This window comes from Lutjanus erythropterus, chromosome 3, assembly GCF_056507025.1.
Source record: "Lutjanus erythropterus isolate fLutEry1 chromosome 3, fLutEry1.hap2, whole genome shotgun sequence".
Taxonomy (NCBI): Eukaryota; Metazoa; Chordata; class Actinopteri; order Lutjaniformes; family Lutjanidae; genus Lutjanus; species Lutjanus erythropterus.
Genome location: NC_139319.1, coordinates 34,520,829 through 34,539,498, shown reverse-complemented (window position 1 = coordinate 34,539,498; position 18,670 = coordinate 34,520,829). Strand labels below are relative to the sequence as shown.

The window sequence follows — 18,670 nt, the reverse complement described above, 5'->3', positions numbered from 1 at the left end:
GATTGGCTGCAGCCTGAAGCTGACATGTCCCAGCTGGAGCTAATAGACGCTAATCAAAGCAGCCGTGTCGATGAGGCTGAGAGGGTTAGAGGTCAAAGCATATCACCGGATCTCTGCTTCTTTTAAATAAGATATATGATTTATGAGATTTATGAGACACAGATCCAGTAACCTTCATCAGCCTCAGCAGACACACTTCAAATGTGTATCAGGGCCTAAAGACTCAGTCCTCTCTCATCAGAAAGAAAACAAACCTGGCAGACTAGAAAAACAGCTTGTCAGGAGTAGGTGTCAGTGCGCAGAGATAATAATGTCAGAGCTCAAAGATAAGAAACACTCACAGCTGATAAGTGGTAAGGTGTGCTCAGGATGACCTGACAGGACACTCTCCGTCCTCGCAGCGCTCTTCCTGTCCGCCTTTTATCAACATTCCCCCGAGGAGAGGCTGCAGGAGGACCAGCCCCGGGACACGCCGTCAGGGCATGATCATTGCTCACACCCTGACTCAGTCTTGGGACTGGAGGGTCATCAGGGCCACATGTGACCCGCAATGGTTATTATAGCTGGTGTCCAGACTCCACTGTTTCCACTTCAGTATTAATCACCGTTTTCCTTCTGTATTTTCCCCATTTCTTTGCCTCCATCTTTTAGGGTCATTTGGGAATAAAAAAATGTAGCCTGCTGAGTTCATTTCAGTGGATTAATATTAACATGTGGTAATGTTAAAGGCATAACCAAATCATTTGGTCTCACAGTATATAGTCTTGTGTTTTTGTCTTGACCTATTTTCACTCTTCTGTCACTTTAACTGCTTTCTCCTCTTTTTTATTTGATGCAAACATAATTGCCTCTAGCCTGGCAAATAACAACTTGAGCAAATTATACTGGTTTCCAGGCTAAGGTGCCTCTAGAGATGCTACAAGTGTCACTATTTCTTATACTGCTCACACATACATCCCATTCTACATGATATCTCAAGAACACCTTGAGGGAATTTCTTCAAACTTGACACAAATATCCACTTGGAATCAAGGATGAATGGATTCAATTTTGGAGGTTAAAGGTCAGAGGTCTCTGTGACCTCATGTCCATCCCACTCTTGTGAACATATCATGTCAGGAATCAGGTTGAACCGATTAGATTCAAGGATTTGTATGATAAATATGACAGAATTTTACACAAATGCCTTATGGGATACTAGCAGTGCTGGAGAGTAACTACTTACAGTACATGTAAGCTGTTACAAGTAATTACATTGCAAAATAAGTGTAATTGTAATCTGTTACAATTACTGAGAAAAAAATATGGAATTAAACTAGTAACAAATCAAAATGCTGGTGATTACAGAGGTCATATCCTGGCAGAGATCAGAACTCTACTGAGTGACCTCTTCCCAGTCATACTAGTATCGTATCAAAGTTTAAAATCCTTAATATTCAGGTATGACAACTCTACTGTTATGTCTTCTTCTATTTATGCTTCTTGGCTTGCAGTATTTGCTTTTTATCTTTTTATACTTAGTGTGTTTGTTAGGTACCAAAACACAGATAAACCAGATACTGATTCTGCAAAAACCAGTGGCAGTACGTTTACATAAAACAATTGCTGTATTTTATTTCTATCTTCTATTTCTATATTTTATCCCTATCTTACATTCTATTTGTGTTTTTGTGCCGTCCTAATTTGAAGCAGAGTACCTTTGCAACTATAGTGACCCAGTTTCCTCACAAAGGTCATCTCATCTTTGCTGGTCACATAGCTGGACACATAGAACAAGCATGTTACTTGGAGATATTGTGAAGCATCTGCATATGTTGGCGAAACAACTTGCAGCACTTTTGACTGTTGCATAATATTACATGCAACATTACATTACAACAGTAACACTGATGTGAGGAAGCTCAAGTTGAACCAATTTTAACTTCTTTGAAGAGAAATCATGATCCAACAAATGTCCCTGCTCACCTGAAATGTCCCTTTCAGTATCAGTTTCATCCATCTCAGTAACTGAAAACATAAGCACTAAAAATTTCAACCTCACAGTGTTAATTTCATTGACTAATAAAAACTAATTTATGATGACAAAAACTACAATTAAATCTATGGACATTGTCAGTGAATAAAATTGAGATTGAATATATTGGGGGGGGGGGGGGTGAGTTTGTAAGAAACCTAATCATAACTCATCTGTTTGTGTAGTAGGGAGGTTAGAGACACACAACCGAATAGTACTGAACTACCCAGGAAGTAAATTAACATGCACCTGCTGCACATCTCAAACTGTACAGAAATCTATGATTCAGTCAACTGAAAAAAGACAAAAACTAAACAATTCAGATGAATAAACTGACTAAAAAAAGACATTTTAATCAAAAGTCTATGAGAACCAAGTCAAAATTTGCTGTCAAAATTAAGACTGCAATCTTAGCAACTCTGTACTCGTCTGAATGAGCAAACTTATGGTCAGAAGCTTTGCTCCAAAATAATAGTCATTTATTTTAAATGAAAGATTAGAGCATTTCATGTGACACAGAAATGAAGTCTTCAGTTAAAAACTACAAGCAGCTTTAAATCAAAATCATTACATATGATACAGAACCAGTACACTGGATTAAAAAACAACTCTACAAACCAGACACAATGATGAACAAGGTATGTTTTCACATCCATGTCAACACATTAAGGATGCTGCAGTCACCCATCGTCAAGTGAGGTCAAAACAAAAAACAGCAAAACTCCAGTTTCAGGAACAACACAAGCACTTTTTTTTCCTTTTCAGATGTGGTATCTCAAGATCCTCAAGGGTGGAGAGAGTCAGAGTCCAGAAAATGGCATAATGAGGTGAGACAGGCTGTATAGGATGTGAGGATTAATAACTGGTGTCACTGTATCCAGAGTATGAGCCCTGGTTTTGTCCTCCGAAGCCCTGATACGAGCCGTACCCCTGCTGATTCCCCCAGGATGACTGGTTTCCCCATCCTGTGGAGTGAGATCAAACCAGAGGGCATTTTTTAATCGGATGCATTTTTTTCTCTCACAACAGGTCATAAATAAGGGATCATCTGTATATCAATATCCAAAAACGGCATAGCAGGAATAGATGGGTAGTTTTATTTGTTTGCAGGAGCAGATTTCAACTTCTTATGCCTTTACTCACCGTAGTTATTATACACTTGGCCACCCGTCACTGAGCTGGGGTAAGCTGTGCTGTACATGGAGTAGTCTCCTCCCTGGCCCTCATTCTGACTTTGGGTGAGCATCTTCTTCTTCTCGTCTCCATAGCCGTAGCTGTAGGGGCTCTCCTGGTCGGCAGGAGGAGGCATCGACTGGTAGCTTTCTCCCTTTGTGGTGCCGGAGTCGGAGCTGGAGACGGGCGGGGAGGAGTAGGTGCTGCTCTCCGGGTAGAAGGTGCCGTAGCCGCTGCTGCTGCCTGATCCAGTGGAGCCAGTGACTTTGGCGCCAGCTGCGTTATTACCATACAATTTATCTAAAAGACAATTGCAACAAGAATGTGTCACTGCTATGTAAAATCATTTGTTTCCAACATCATCTCATTATATTAAACAAAATAGAACAAAGAAAAAAAAAACACACATGCTTGGTACAAACTAAAATGAACATTTGCTTATCACAAGAAACCTGAGGGGTGTGACAGCAGTATAACTTGATCCGAGCAAGTCATGCACAACATAAAAAATTGACTCTTACTTTTACAAGTTGGGACATGGGTGAATTTGTACATGCATTATAAAATAAGTACAGCTTTTCCATGACTTTATGGCTTCATGGTTGCTGATGGAAAAAAATGTTTTTGACTGAACTATTTTTAATAAAATGGTGTCCAGGTTGTGCAGCAAAGCAACAAGATGAGCGCCAAAGGCACAAAGTCTCCTAGGGGCATCTGAGATCATGAAGAAGTCAAATTTCTCTCCCTGCTAAACAATTTTTTTTTTACTTATTTCAACTATCCAGCTAAGAACATAAATAACAAATATCTGCACTATTACTATTACTACTATTATTACTATCTGCAGTATTATCTTAATCAACCAGAATCTACATTCATCAGTCAGTTTTTGAAAAAATATATTATTTTAAAAAGAACGTCAGAATAGGATTAGAATTTATTCTTATTTTAAATGTAACTAAATGATGTTTCCGGAGCAGCAACAGTAATGTTTGCAGTGGTAAAGTCATGATACATATCTCACTGGAAACAAATCTAAAATGTCAAAATATATATAAATAATATTCCTGACAAGTTGTAGAAAGAATGAAACACACAGACATCAGACTTTATCAGTCATTCATCCTGTCCTCTGTCCTCCTCCCTCTGCTGATGTGATTCACTGCCTGCAGGGCTTTGGACACAGGAATACATCTGACTATAGTCGCCAGTGTTGCTAACTTCATGTCTTTCGAGAAACATGAATGGGTTGGTGGTGAGATGTGGGTTTGTGCTCAGGGCTTTGATTCCCTCAGACAGTCACCCAGCCTCCCTGGGGGGTACAGGCTAACAGGAGCTACACTTGTCTACTGGAGGCTGGCTAACAATAGCAACTAACGATTTCCCACGGTGCAGCGCTGCCCTTTTGATTCACAAAGAATTGCCTCCATCACAGCGAATAAACTATATTTATTTAAATGTGCCACAGTCACTAAAGAAGCCAGAGGAATAACTACACAGCTGACAAACGCAGCAAGAGAGAGCAGGAGAGTGAGAGGCAACTGCTAACTGCTGCTGGAGTGCAATAACTATCAGAACTAAATTGCATGTAGACAACTGTAAGATTAGTGAGAAAGTCGGAGAGCTCTTGAGCAGAACTAGTGTAAACTTTATATTAAATAGTGGGTAATTAGCCACTCAGTCACAATGAAGAATATATCAAAATTAATGCTTTGATTCTACAGGGGACATAGCTGACAACAACGTTTTGATGCCTCCTCCACACAGCTTCAGGCCCCACCAGGAGTGCACCTATGCAGCTTGTTGTTTTTTTAAGTATAATCCAATAGAATTATTTTTTACTTACTGAACTGAAAACAGGAATAATGTACTTGCAGAATAATTATTCCCACTTGGTGTTATGAAGTGGCAAAACAAAAATGAAACACCACAGCAAGCTGAAGTCAGTCTGCACAGTGTATACTTACGATAGCCTGTGCCACTGCTGCTCTCATAACTGTAGTTGGCTATTAAAATGAAGGAAAGACATTACTATTTAATTGATTTCCTCACAGCTGTATGAAGTCCAAGCTGACACCTAATGTAGTGTAAATGTCCTTACTCTTGTTGTAGCTGGGTCCTGGAGGAAACAGTTTGCTCCGGCCCCTGCCTCGACCTCTGTTGGGGCCCCAGCCACGAGAGCCGGAGTCTGAAGGAATGCCACGGATTGTGCCAAACCCTGGGATGTGCTGTCGAACGGGAAAATGTAACATAAAGAACAAATGCTTTCAGGCAAGAGAGTATGCTTTTGTGGAGATGTACATGTAGTGGCTAATGAGTCAGGAAAATCTGCCTTTTTGTCTTAATGTATAAATGCATCTCTACGTGAGCAGGTATTCTTGAGGCGAGACAACTTTGATATCAAACTGAATGTTTTATTAACGTTAATAAATTTAATGTGTCTCAGTTCCAGCTGTTCAAACAAATGTAGCCTGATTGGTTTGGGGCTTTGAGATCAGCAGTATTAACTAGACAAATCATACTAAGTTCATAAATTACCATGTCGGTGTAGGTGACCTTCTTCTTCGGAGGATATCTGTTGGCATTTGTCACTCCGTTGTCATCTGGGAACAACTTCTCCAGAGCTGCGAGGGCAGCAAAGGCCTTGGCTTCCTTCTTATTCGAGCCTCTCCCTTTGAACTTTTGCCCATCGACCTCCACCTGGCAAGACAGGAAAACACATCAGAGCTTTAAAGCCTTTTAAAACTGACATGCATTACTTTCTATAACAGTTTATTGTTTATAAACACTATTGCTTATTCTTACTTGGTCAAATAAATGGACAAAGACGGAAGCTGTAACACTTCACACGTGGAAAAAGTGAACATAAAGCTGTAATACAGGGCAGACCCATCAACTGCAAACATCAGCTTGAAGATTCAAGTGTTTCAATTTTATTGTTCACACTTGGAATACAAATAATAAACAAACTGAACATCAGAAACCTGATCATCTTTCCAGTTTTGTTTCCTGCCTGTGATACTGCAGACTCACCTCCATGACAAAGCACTTTTCATGTGAGCCCCCAGTCTCTGCAGACAGCTCATACTTCAGGCTGCGGCGCTTCTCATTCAACTCCATCACAGGATTCTTGCCATTTTTGGTTAAGATGGGACCTTGACCACTCTGTTCATATCAAGTGGACAAACAATGCTTGTTAAATACTCACAACTATAATGAATTTACTCAACACCACCTCACATATCACTTTTCTTCCTCTCTTAGAGGTAAGTAAATGTTGAGACGGCTTTAATGTATGCGGCTTTTAATAAAAAGGATCTAAACACACCACTCTCAAGGGAGAATCTGAGGTACGTACCTCTTCTGATGTAGCAGAGGCTGCAGAAGCAGCTTTCACTGAGTCTGAGGTGCCTTCAGCATCAACGCTTGACTCCGATTTAGATTCTGAGCCTGTCGGAAGACCGAGATCCTGCAGGACCTGTGAATGGGAAAAAAAAAGTCAAATATGAACTGACTGGAATTTAAAACAGTAACAACTCTTCCTTCATTAACGTGCTCACTGTGGACTGTACTGGTTCAGAAGAACTGTCAAGAACCACAACAACAAAACACTTCCTATATAACTCTTTGTTAACTCAGCAGAGCACAGCTGGGTAAAAGTCCACTGTCATGCAGGCAGTGAAGATAAACCGAAGAGAAGCACGTAAGCCCACGCCTCTGTTGCCATGTATCACCTCGACAGCCTAAAGCTATTACTTTGTGGGCCAAAACAGAGCATTAGGTAAAAATATTTAGCTAGCCAAGGAGAGAAGAAATCTAAGCTGAAACAGCCTGTAGTATTTCCTTACATCCAGTGACATCACTATGACAAATTTAAGGCAACTTTAGGTGGAAATACAAGGGTCTTGCCTTGGTGGCTACATTAAGCTTGGCGGCTCGCTTGGAGGGCCCCGTTGCCTCGTAGGTCTTCCCATTTAAGTCCACAGCCATTGTGAAGACCGGCTCGTGGACTGGACCGGTCTGAGAGGTAAGTCGATACTCCAGACCAGGTCTATACTGGTTCAGACGCATCACAGCATTCATGCTAAAATCATCTGTGACTACAGGTGAGAAGGAGCAGCAGAAAAGGCAGAAAGAGAAAGAAGCAAGAATTAATTAAATTAATTTGGGATTAACCCAACAAAAATAAGAGGGTACTTGGCAGCTTCTTAAGCATATTTACAGAGCATCGTTTTGTGTTAATACGTGAAATGAAGTCTACACTAGGGGTCAGTGTCACAGCGGCTCCAATATTGTTATTAAACTTTAATACTTATTGATCTTTAAATAGTAGTCACTGTTAATAATCAGGCTGTGTATGTAACTTCTTTGCCAAGCACACTGTAACTGTTCTTGGTCTCTGTAAATCTGCAGATCTATCCTTTAATAAGACCAAAATACTTTTGGGAATTTGTCAGTGAAAGCATAATAAACTCTAATCACTGCACCATGGCTTTACAAAAGCTTTACTTTGGAAATACACAAAGGCTGCTGATCTGCACTGATTTTCTTCAGTAATCACGGACATTGTGTTGCTGATTTAACCTTTATTTGTAAATGAGATCAGTGACCTTCATGTACAGTGACATAGAGTCAATTACACAAAGATTAGGTTCAGGTATTCGATGGCATTTGATTTAGTTAAGTGTACATAATAAACTGGCACATCAGCGCATGTGGATGCATGTAGTGGACTTGTAAAAAGTGTCACTACTAACACTTAAATTAGACAGAAAATATAAATAAATAGATAATATTAAATTTATACTTAGTGTCTTTTAAATAAGCCCAGTTGAATTGAGAATATACGACTGCATGACAGCACTACAGTATCAAGTTGATGGTCATGTCATGAAGTTGAATGGCAGGTCCTAAAACTTTAAAGGTCACATATTTACAGCCAAAGTGGTGTATTTAACAATTTAAAAAAAAGCTCATATAAGCTTATAATAGTGCCTCTGATATTCATTACTAACATGATTTCCTCTGAAAGCGCTTCTGGAACTTGAGTGACTTCCTCTGTTTGCTGTTGAGATGTGACTCGCCCTCTCCGTGGTCCACCTCTGAGTAAGGTCTCTTTGCTGGCAGGCTGAAGTGTCCAGCAGGTGGTATCTGAGCTGTAGGAAACAAGAACAACAAGCCTGAGAGCACCTGCTTTGATGACAGTGAACTGCACAGAAAGGGAAGAAAGACAGAGATCAAGAAAGAAAGTACGTCATCATGTACCTGCACCATCTCTGCTGCTCAATCCCGCTGATTTCCGTGGCTTTATAGGTTTGTAGTCCATCCCCAGCACCTTGTGCATCTGTCCAAATGCACACAGCCTCAAGGCAAACTGGGGAAAATATAAAAGTTAGGTACTACTTCCACGATTTAATTTTTTGTATGGCTGTTATTGCAACAGCCTCGTCATTTTACCTGTGCACTCTGTGTGATGTCTTCACGCTGCTGCAGAGTCAGACTTACAGTGGCATCAAATGATCCCTTCTCACATGGATCTTTGATTCCAGGGCCATCTTTTGCACACATACAGTTAAATTAGTATATTATGGTTAATGCACATAAATGCTGGTTTGTCGTCTTGATAAAGAAATAAAATACATTCACCTTCCATGAGCATTCCAGAGGCAACGCACTCTAAAACCCTGCGCAGTGACTCGCCTGCTCCCATTGGCCTCTCAGATGTACCAATAGCCTTCTCTACCAGCAGCTCAAGAGGCTATGATGAGGTGAGAGTACAGGCGCCATTTATCAAAATGCTGCTCCGTTAAAAAAAGTAAAAGTTTTGATCACAGAGGTGGCAAAAATTAGATTGGTTTATACACAACCACTTTTTCCTCACCCATCCTGAGAGTGGCGTCCAGGTAGGAACACGGTTACACAAGTCTCTCATGACCCGGATTACGACGACAGCAGAACCCAGGTTGTTGACTTTGGCCTGGAGAGACAAACAAAAGCCAGTTCAGTTAGAGGAGCTGCCGCCTCAACCCTGAGCTCTCTGAGGTTCCACCAAACGATTGCGAAAACAAAGCACAGAAAGGTCAGAACAACTGAGCCAATTAGGGATGCACGGTATGGATTTATTTTTTTTGTTGATACCAATAATTACCTGTTCTTCATGGCCGATATTTATAACATTTTTGCATTTTAAACACATCATAACATGATGTTTATGCCCACCTCAAGGTGACGAGGGCTAAGATACAATGAGCCAAGATGGATTAGTTAATATTCCAGAGCTTTGAGTGAATTTGAGTAAAACAAAGAACAGTTCTGACTCATCAACTGTTCATCTATTTTTTTTCTACAACCCAAATCCAAAAAAGTTTGGTCATTATGTAAAACAAAAACTATGTGATAATTTACTAATCCTTTTTGACATATACTGAATTGAAAACTGTACAAAGACAATATATTTAATGTTTGATCTCATCAACACTGATTTTTGTAAATGTATGCTTACTGCACACACATTTCAAACAAATGAGGACTGCGCTGCACCTGTTCATCTGCATACTGCCACTTACTGTAGGGGAGTGTAGATTGTTAAGATTGTGCTAGAATTTAATACTCTGAATAATAGATAAAATATAAATTACCCATTTTTGGGCCAAAAAAAAAAATTATCGGCACAATACATATTGTGCATCCAGCCAGTGATTTTAAACATTGGCCCCATGGGGCACCAAGCTCCTGCATTTGGTAGCTAAAGTACATTTTTAGTGTCCCAAATGTCATTTCTGATGAAAAACAAGCTGCACTCCGCGGCTAGCTGTGGAGCCTGGCAGCGCACATTGCAGTACATTACATCCCTTGATGAGTCATATTCTAGACACTTAAACTTCTGCTTCAATTCACTTCTTAATTTTCATTGCCATTTTGTTTTTTGTCCACAGTGTGCCTTCTGTTTGTGGTTGTTCTGTAAGGCTTGTGTTAGCAGTTTTTAGTAAGCTTGGTAAACACGTACTTCAGTAGCCCTGAAAACACCTGTAACTAGCCACTGACAAGTACTGTTCACCAGTTTCGTGGAATACTGAACTAAGAGGCGTAAAGTGATCATTTTTGTGGAGTTGTAACATTGTGTTGGTCAAAGATTGCAGTAAGGGGATTAAACTTGGTGGCCACCTACATGGAATATTTGATGGCCAATGAGTAACTTCTTGTTGCCATGGGCAATAGTTAATGTCGAATCCTGCAACCCCAGAACCAAGACTAATACAAATTATTACACATTTTCATCCATGTGCTGTTTGTTGTGGACAACAGTAATGGATTTGATACTTTGAGAGCTCAGTCTGACAGATGACATGTTGATAATCAAAATTATATTCTGGTGTCAATACCAATGATTTATCCAAATCCATCATTGGTATAGATCATCAGATCACTCTTCATGCGTAAACAAATAAAAATCTTTAACTTCCAACACACATTCCATTTCGTAAGATTATGGACTACATCAACAACAAGTGTGTTCACAGTTAAAATGTGTTACTGTCTCTACAAAGAGAGAAAATTAAAAAAAAGACCATTCAAAGAAACAGTTCAACCTTACGTACAAATAAGGACGTGAATGCAAACCTGGAACCACTTGGCGTGGCGGAGAGACGCCAAGGCAGATAGGCATTTCTGCCTGTCCAGAACGTCTGGCGGATCGTTGACTGTTCGCGTTTCTATTGACGAGGTGGGGTAAGAAGAAAAGGTACAGTTTGACCAAGGGGGGTCGCCTCTGTCTTGCAGCTCAGGGAGTAGCAGCTTTCCCCAAACCAGCAGCAGCAGGGAAAGGGGGTCCCACGTACCTAATGTGTAAAACTTTGGTCCCAACACCAGTCACAGATCCCAGCTAACTTTTCCACAGCATGTGAAAGTGGAGGTAAAGACTGTCATAAAGACACAGTAGCATTTTCAACATTGCATAACATGTTGTTATGATGTACGCACTGGGCAGACTACAATAAATCCCCCCTTCCCTCAGCCCCTCGGCTTGGGTTTGCTGCTTTCCCCCCCTCCTGAGACAGTGTGTCCAGTTGGTCAAAGGTCCAGCGTTCCTAAAAAACTTGACAAACTAAAAGGCAATCAGTTGGAAATAACAAGCATTTAGATAATCTTGACGTCTGCCCCAAGCTGCAGCAAAACTGATGTGTCCCTGACCCAAAAGTGGCTTAAAAAGGCTTTATGAAAGATCGCAGCAGGGCCATACCAGCTTTGTGTAGGTTTTAGCTCATTTTCTACACAAAAGATACAATTCAACTCAACGATCCCCAGCAAGTTTAGGCTTCTGTGAGTAAGACAGATAAAAAAAAATAAAAATAAAAACAGATGCAGGGCTGTGTGATAAATAGGCAAAACTGTAATTGCAATTAGGGCTGAACAATATGCATATATAACAATATTATAATTTTGACTCAGGCTGGGCAATATATTGATATTGTGAGATAAGATTTTGGATATCGTTACACTCTGATATTGCATAGGTATCGTCTTCTCCTTGTTTTAAAGGCTGCATTTCAGTAAAGTGATGTCATTTTCTGAACTTATCAGGCTGCTCTAGCTGTTCTATTATTTGCCTTTAATCACTTATTTATTATGTCCACATTATCAATTATTAAAAATCTCATTGTGCTAATATTTTATGAAAGCAACAATATTCATCAATACAATATTGCTGCAATATTGATAAAGGTATTTGGTAAAAAATATTGTGATATTTGGTTTTGTCCACATCGCCAGCCCTAATTTTGACAGCTATTGCGATATGAGTCACAATTTTAGTAGGAATGGCATGCATGGTTTTGCATTTCAATGCTTTTAAAAACATCTAAAAATGATGCTGTGGTTTTTGCAGGGGTCTGAACCAAAAAACTGTGTTCCTTTACATCTGGAGAATATCATTTGCAAGCCAGGGTATCTCTGTAGCAGCACAATGCTTGATTTATAATGGAATATTATGACACAATTTACCTTAACCAAAAGATTGCTAACAAAGTCCCCCAAGAGAAGACACAGAAATGTCCTTATTACTGATCAGTTTTGCTGCAGCTAGTGCCAAATGTACAGGTTCAGCATCGCTTTAACTTGTTATTCTTGAAAAGCCTTCACTTTAAGCATGAAAACAATTCAACAAGAACAAACAAAGTTGTTTTTATGGCTGGCATTGTTATTAACAGCTTGTGCAAAATGTATCAGCGCCAGGTTGTCACAAGACGACGACAGAACTCTAGAGCGAGTGAAGAGCCAACATTCATTGGTTGTTCACTGGCATCGGTCTGAGACAGTCACTGCACGAGCTCCACTAAAGTTTAATGAAATGAGGATGGACAACGTGTGTGGCATTTCAATTGTCAGTGCAGAATTACAGACCAGTGGAGCAGTTAGGGCCATTAATTAGTCTCAAAACACGTTGACATAAAAACTAGGCCATGTGATACAAGTGCACAGAACGGTGTCCGCCAGCAGAAAAGTGTCCTCGAAAAGGAGCACTTCTGTTCCATGTGCATAAACGTGGTCCCACTAGCACAGGACAAGATGTCTGTGCCTCTTTGACTGGTCTCTTTGAAAACTGACCATGACCTTTAAATGTCTGTTAAGTTCAGTCACTGACAGTCAAAGACCGGCAGCTGCTTGTAAATACAATGATTTTCATGGGGTCATCATGTCGGAGCAGGTAGGTCTCACTTCAAGTTAACATCCCTGACATCCCATTTTAGTGTTGTTTGAAGGCAGTGATTTCATCTACTGTATGTACCAATCAAAGGAGCAGAGACATCAGTCACTGTCTATTCCAGGCGTATTCAATTGTCAGTCCATGGATCATCCCTTAACTTTAATGACCACGAGCCCTTTTATTTAAAAGTAAATTATTGTGATTTCATTAGCATGACTTCATAACATTCTATGTTTATGGGTGACAACATTGTTTATTAGAAGATCATCATTATGCTGGCAAATGAGCCCATTCATTGATTAGGTCTGTTAAGCACAGAGACACTTATTATTTTAAAAAGTTTTAAGTTGGGCAAGAAAAAGCAAAATTAGGAGAGTCAAACTAAATGAAAAAAAAAAAAAAAGATGTTAGATGTAACACTGAGTTTATTAAAACAATAAGCTACTTCTAATCTAGAATTACAAAGGTGCATTGTTTTTTGTACTCTACTTTTGTTCATGTTTCTCTTCCTCTAGAAAAGTGAAGAAAAAAACAAAAAGGTGTATCATTTTACACATTTTAATTGATAACTTTACATTTCAGGCATAGGAAATGCAAACTTCTGGCACATTGGCACTTCAGTTTTTTCAAATCTGGTCCTTTTAAAAAATAATTGAATACGCCTGGTCTATTCCATACCAGACCTCCAGAAGTTTCAAAAGTCAACTTGACGAGTGAGCAAGTGTTGAGCAGTCATGAGTGCGTGGGGAGGGTCGAGCTCACACTTGTTTCAGTCCTGTGCATGTGGGACTGAATTTGTGCACGCAGAGCAAAAATGCTCCCTCGTGAAGACCGTTTTCTGCTCGTAGATATCGCTTTGTGCAATGATATCACCTACACGCTCCTGGTTTTTAATGAGTTTGGGCTTTGAGACGAATTAAACACCATAAGCAGTACAGTGTCTGCATACTGAGAACACACAGATCAGGCCTGTGGTAGCTGAGGTGTAGTTGGAGGCTGGACCAACATACATACCCTCTTTTTCTTCTTCTTTAATTTCTTCTCCCTCTGTCGTTTTCTCATGCTCTGTCCTAACAAGAGGCGATGTCAGGTGGATTGTGAGAGTGAGAGAGGACTTGGTGCTCGTCACAACAACAGTTGCATCCCCTGGACACTGGCTTACTGTATATGTCCCAGCTGCGCTCTCCTATTTAAAAGAGGATCACAACATTAGGAAGGGACAGAGAGTCTCTCGATGTCTAAGAAACAAAATTAACTTGTAGAATGACATTAAACATCTCCAGGTACTCTGTTCTACCTCTAATTGTGCAATTAACTTTTCAGCCACTTGTTCAAGCAGGGTGATAGTAGGTTTGTTGGCACAGAGCAGCACCAGCTCCAGGTCCTTGTCTCCTTTCAGCAGGAGTCCCTTCGCCACCAGGCCGACCCTCATAACCCCACGGAGGACACGTGATTGTGAATCACCACTTTCACTGCGAGGAGGGAAAAAAAAAAAAAATGTTTATACAACAGTTAAAAGATTTTAAAAGAAACTTGATATACTTTTTCACCCTTGGAACAAACTGCCCCAAACCATTTGGATGCCTCACTTACCTCCCCTCCGGAGCGTCTATCTGGTCAGACACAGTTTTAAGGGCACACTCCACATGAGAAACAATGGTCTGCACGGCCTCCAGCTCCTCTGGTGAGGGATACACTTCAGAGTGTTTGGCCATCACATGGCGGTCGTACGGTCCTGTGTGTGCCTGAGGGGCTGGAGCCTCCTTAATTTGGAAATCCAAAACAATGAGGTTAATACTGGAGAAAAGAACAACATAGTGTAGAAGGTAACAAATTCATCTTTAGTTTATTCTGGAATCGTATACTAGTAAGTTATTTTTGTAATAAATAGATTATTAAAAGTATTCCTTAAAGCAAAAGTCTTTGGTTAATTTTTTTGCTTCTTTGATGTATTCCAGTTGAAATAGCTAAGCCATTCAATATATGAAGTAAAAATAGGATTAGGAAGTATAATAATAATAGTAACAGTTAGGAAGTGCATGATTAAAAAAAACAAACACTTGGAAAAAGAAACACACACACACACACACACCAGATACAGCTTGCGTGCAAGAGGAAGACCAATCTTTTTAGGGTATAACAGAAAAAACAATGGTGATGGAAAACACAAGATGTTCCGTCTTAATGTGGAGACTTGAAATAGGTTAAATGGCTTAAATAAAAAAAAAAAAGGTGAAACAAGAACCTCACGATGCCGCCGGCCGCCGATCTGCTCCATAGCAGCGATGTAGTCATGGTATTGTCTCAGCTCCTCCTCGTAGCACAGGCAGTCATACCAGTAACGCAACTCCTCATACCTGGAAGGAGGAATTAAGGCAAATTGCTCTCAAGGCAAATTCCAGTATTCAAATCCAAAGCAGACGCTACAACAATTCATCTACAAGCAACAGCTGCCATCAAAACTTCAAAACAGTGAGCAAGATCCCATTAGGCTTGATCTACCCACTGTGCTTTGGTATATAAGGCTACATTCATTTCAACAGGCTGTGACAAGGAAAAATGGAAATGTCACTGGCAAATTCACCTATTTATTACCTGATCTGTCTCATCCATCTGTGACCACATTCAAAAGCAAGCTGATCATTTCTGTTTTTCTGTGGCTTATGATTCATTTCTGTGCATGTGTCTTGGGAATAGGCAGTATATCACCAGCGGCACATTCGCCCACACCATGAATTTTGCAATGCAGCTGTTACCATAATAAAGGTCTTAGAATATGCAAACCAATGTGCTTTACTGTGGCTGCAATAACATGCCAGTGGAGGGCTGTGCAGGGCTTGATGACACTACCTCCGATACAACCCCCTGAATGTCTAAAGGTGTATATTGGGGTATTAAGAAATCCTGATGTCATGATTTTCAATATCCTCATGAAATCAGATGCTCCCCTTTCTATTAAACTGATAGGGAGTGGCTGCATATCTTTTGCCAGCAGGGGTCAGCCTCTACGCTGCAGCAGGTTTCACTTTGTCAGTGAATAAAAACCGCTGCTGCAGATTCTCATGCTCCTGTGTGTGTCGTTTCCCAGCTGTGGGCATCGGTATCACGATCAGCCCCATCTATGTTAAGGGAGTACTACAGTATAGTGGAATACAGGCTAGTTGAGCCATTTTACACAAATTACACTGCCATAATACTGTGTAACACTTGTGAAGTGTCAAGAAGGTATGAAAGCATAAAAAAAAAAGATACCGCCAAAGTCTACAGTATAACATGAAGATGTGAAAGATACGGTTACAAGGAAAGCAACCAACTTCTGTTTCTGGCTGAAAGAACCAACACAAGTCTCTGTCTACTCCCACCCTCTGAGGAGGTGAAGACCCTGTGGGTTAATCATTTCATCTCAGCCTTTTTTCTTACCAAGTGCTTATTCAAAGCTAGCTTCACTTCAAAACTGAAGCTCAAGGGTAGATTGATATGGACTTCAAACATGGAAGCTCTAAGTTTTTACATTTCTATCTTGCAGGTTAGCTTCTTCTACTTGACATTAGCATGTTGTGTGGCTGTGGCTATTATTGTACCCCCACTGGCTAGGGCGATGTTGAACTAATGTTGTAATATTGCGGGACAGCCAAGCACAAATGAGCCTTTTTTGAGGGCAGTTAAATAACCTCAATAGTAGGTTGATGTAGGGCACCATGTTGCTTTTAGTGGAACTTCATACTGCAACACAAGTTCTGCTAGCTTTGTTACACAAAGGCCCCCTCTGCTGTTTGATCTGCGCCACTGTGCTTTTGTTGCTGGTGTATATAAACGCTGTTGAGATGCCTAATCCAGCATGTGTCTAACTCTGAGAATGAGATTAACCTGCTTCTAAATTATGAAGCAGGTTAAATCTCCCACAAAGTATGTAGGTCTAAATCTCTTTCATTCATATTTGCAGCCAATGAACACATCTGTTTACATATATATATATTTTCTTTTATAAGATATGTTCCCTTACATTGCCAGCAGAGCTTTAAGAGAGAGAATCATGTTTTGAGTGGAACATCCCTTATTATTATTGTAATACAGTGATATAATGCCATCACCCTAAAAAACCAAAAAGACCATCACATGCAGGGTTCAACGTTAATGTTTTTTTCCCACTTGTCTAGTCAGGCTAATGTGTCTGAAATCTACTAGCCCAAAGTCAGTTTTTACATATACAAAGTGCTTTATTTATTTGCAGTTATGAAAAAAGAAAGAATTAAGCTAACTGAAGGGATTAATTTAGGGCTGCAGTATCTATGAAATATCAGAACATTGCGATAAATGTCCATTTCTGCTATTCCAAGTTCAGTGTCTTTAAATGTCTTGTTTTGCCAGTCCATAACCAAACACATTTTGTTTAATGTGATAGTAAACAGGGAAAAACTGGAAATCTCTGTATTTGGCTAAAGCTGAAAACAGCATGTCCGCCAAGTTTGCATGAGAAACGTATGTGTATGTTTATGTGGTGTTCAATTCCTTTATTTTTTTTTTTAAACGATTTAGTTATGTCTGATAGCAACAACAATAAACAACAGTGATAATATCGATTTACAAGCAGGGAATGTGAGTATGTGATGTGTAAGGGAGTGTGTGAGTGTGCGTTAGGGCATGTTTATAACACTTTATAGAAATACAGCATTTTGTCAGGTGGAATAAGCCATTCCATAATTTGGGTCCTGTAAATCTTATTGAAAATTGATCTTGACGAGTTCATATGAATGTAACTGTGAATTTACTTAAAAATAAGTCTTGAACGGCTCACTTCACTTAAAAGTATTTTGTAAATACAACTATACACGCCTTTACCTCAGTGTCATTTGATTTTGAATTACTTTTTGGACTGTCTGTGATAACCATACACTTCATGCTGTGTGTATGTGTGTACCTGTCGAAATCATGCGGGAGGAGGCGGTGTCCTCGCTGGACGAGGCTGTCCCAGTACAGCAGCTCCTCATAGGCCTGGTGCTCGTCCCACATTGGCGCTGGAGCGGCAGCCATGCTGTCACGACCCACTGATTCAGAGGGGAAAGCCTCTAAGACAGTCAGTGTGCAACTAATGGATAACTGACATGGTCTGCCCAGTCAAAAGTAATGAATGACATCAAGTTATCAGCATGCATGTGCTGCTGCCAGTTGCGTTCACGTTACGTAGGAAAACGCGCAGCAGGTTGATGCGACTCGTTTGACAGTCACGTTTAATAAACAAGGTGTGCACTGAAGCTATTGATTTATGTTGGCGCAAACTAAACTTACATTATCTAGCTAATACAGCTTTGCAATGATCGCACAATCCACCCTTCAATCCAATGCTGCAACAAGGTAACATTAAAACGATAAACTCTGAAAGCTACGTAGCTAATGTTTATAGCATTGACGCCCACTTCATGTTAGCAAACTAGCTAACGCTGTTCAGCATGCTAGTTTCTCTGACATTAGATAAGTCCGTTTAGCACAATGCCACTGACATGCGTTTGGTTTGTACCGCTGTTGCTCACCTTTGTAAACGAGTAAATAAACAGGTGTTGACCGCTTGGCGGTAACGTTGCTGTCTTTTGGTTGCTACCAAGCGAGGGGTCGCCTGAAGATGAGTTCTTCTTCTTTTGTTATTATTAAGAGACGGTCGGCAAACAGCTATTAGCCGCGTTGCGCCACCTTCTGGAGTGGAGTACTCTGATAGTAAAGAAAACTAAATTTAAAAAAGGGAAAGAGACAAATAAATAGATAAAGTTGTATTCTCTGTCAGGTTC

The 18,670-nt window shown here is 40.2% G+C and overlaps 1 protein-coding gene across 1 annotated transcript; it reads right to left on the bottom strand.

Annotated features, from left to right (window-relative positions):
• Nucleotides 1–2,471: 2,471 nt before the first annotated feature.
• Nucleotides 2,472–18,009, bottom strand: LOC146330365 (interleukin enhancer-binding factor 3-like). The gene is made up of 19 exons (XM_084715891.1): nucleotides 17,809–18,009; nucleotides 15,136–15,247; nucleotides 14,484–14,653; nucleotides 14,159–14,362; nucleotides 13,905–14,071; nucleotides 10,808–10,899; nucleotides 9,069–9,164; nucleotides 8,834–8,945; nucleotides 8,645–8,742; nucleotides 8,453–8,561; nucleotides 8,203–8,343; nucleotides 7,097–7,287; nucleotides 6,546–6,665; nucleotides 6,221–6,352; nucleotides 5,726–5,887; nucleotides 5,289–5,415; nucleotides 5,155–5,193; nucleotides 3,158–3,487; nucleotides 2,472–2,979 (listed from the first exon to the last, which is right to left on the bottom strand). Exons 1-19 carry the CDS (start codon nucleotides 17,919–17,921, stop codon nucleotides 2,870–2,872), a joined length of 2,625 nt encoding a protein of 874 aa, XP_084572017.1. The 5' UTR covers nucleotides 17,922–18,009; the 3' UTR covers nucleotides 2,472–2,869.
• Between the last annotated feature and the right edge of the window lie 661 nt (nucleotides 18,010–18,670).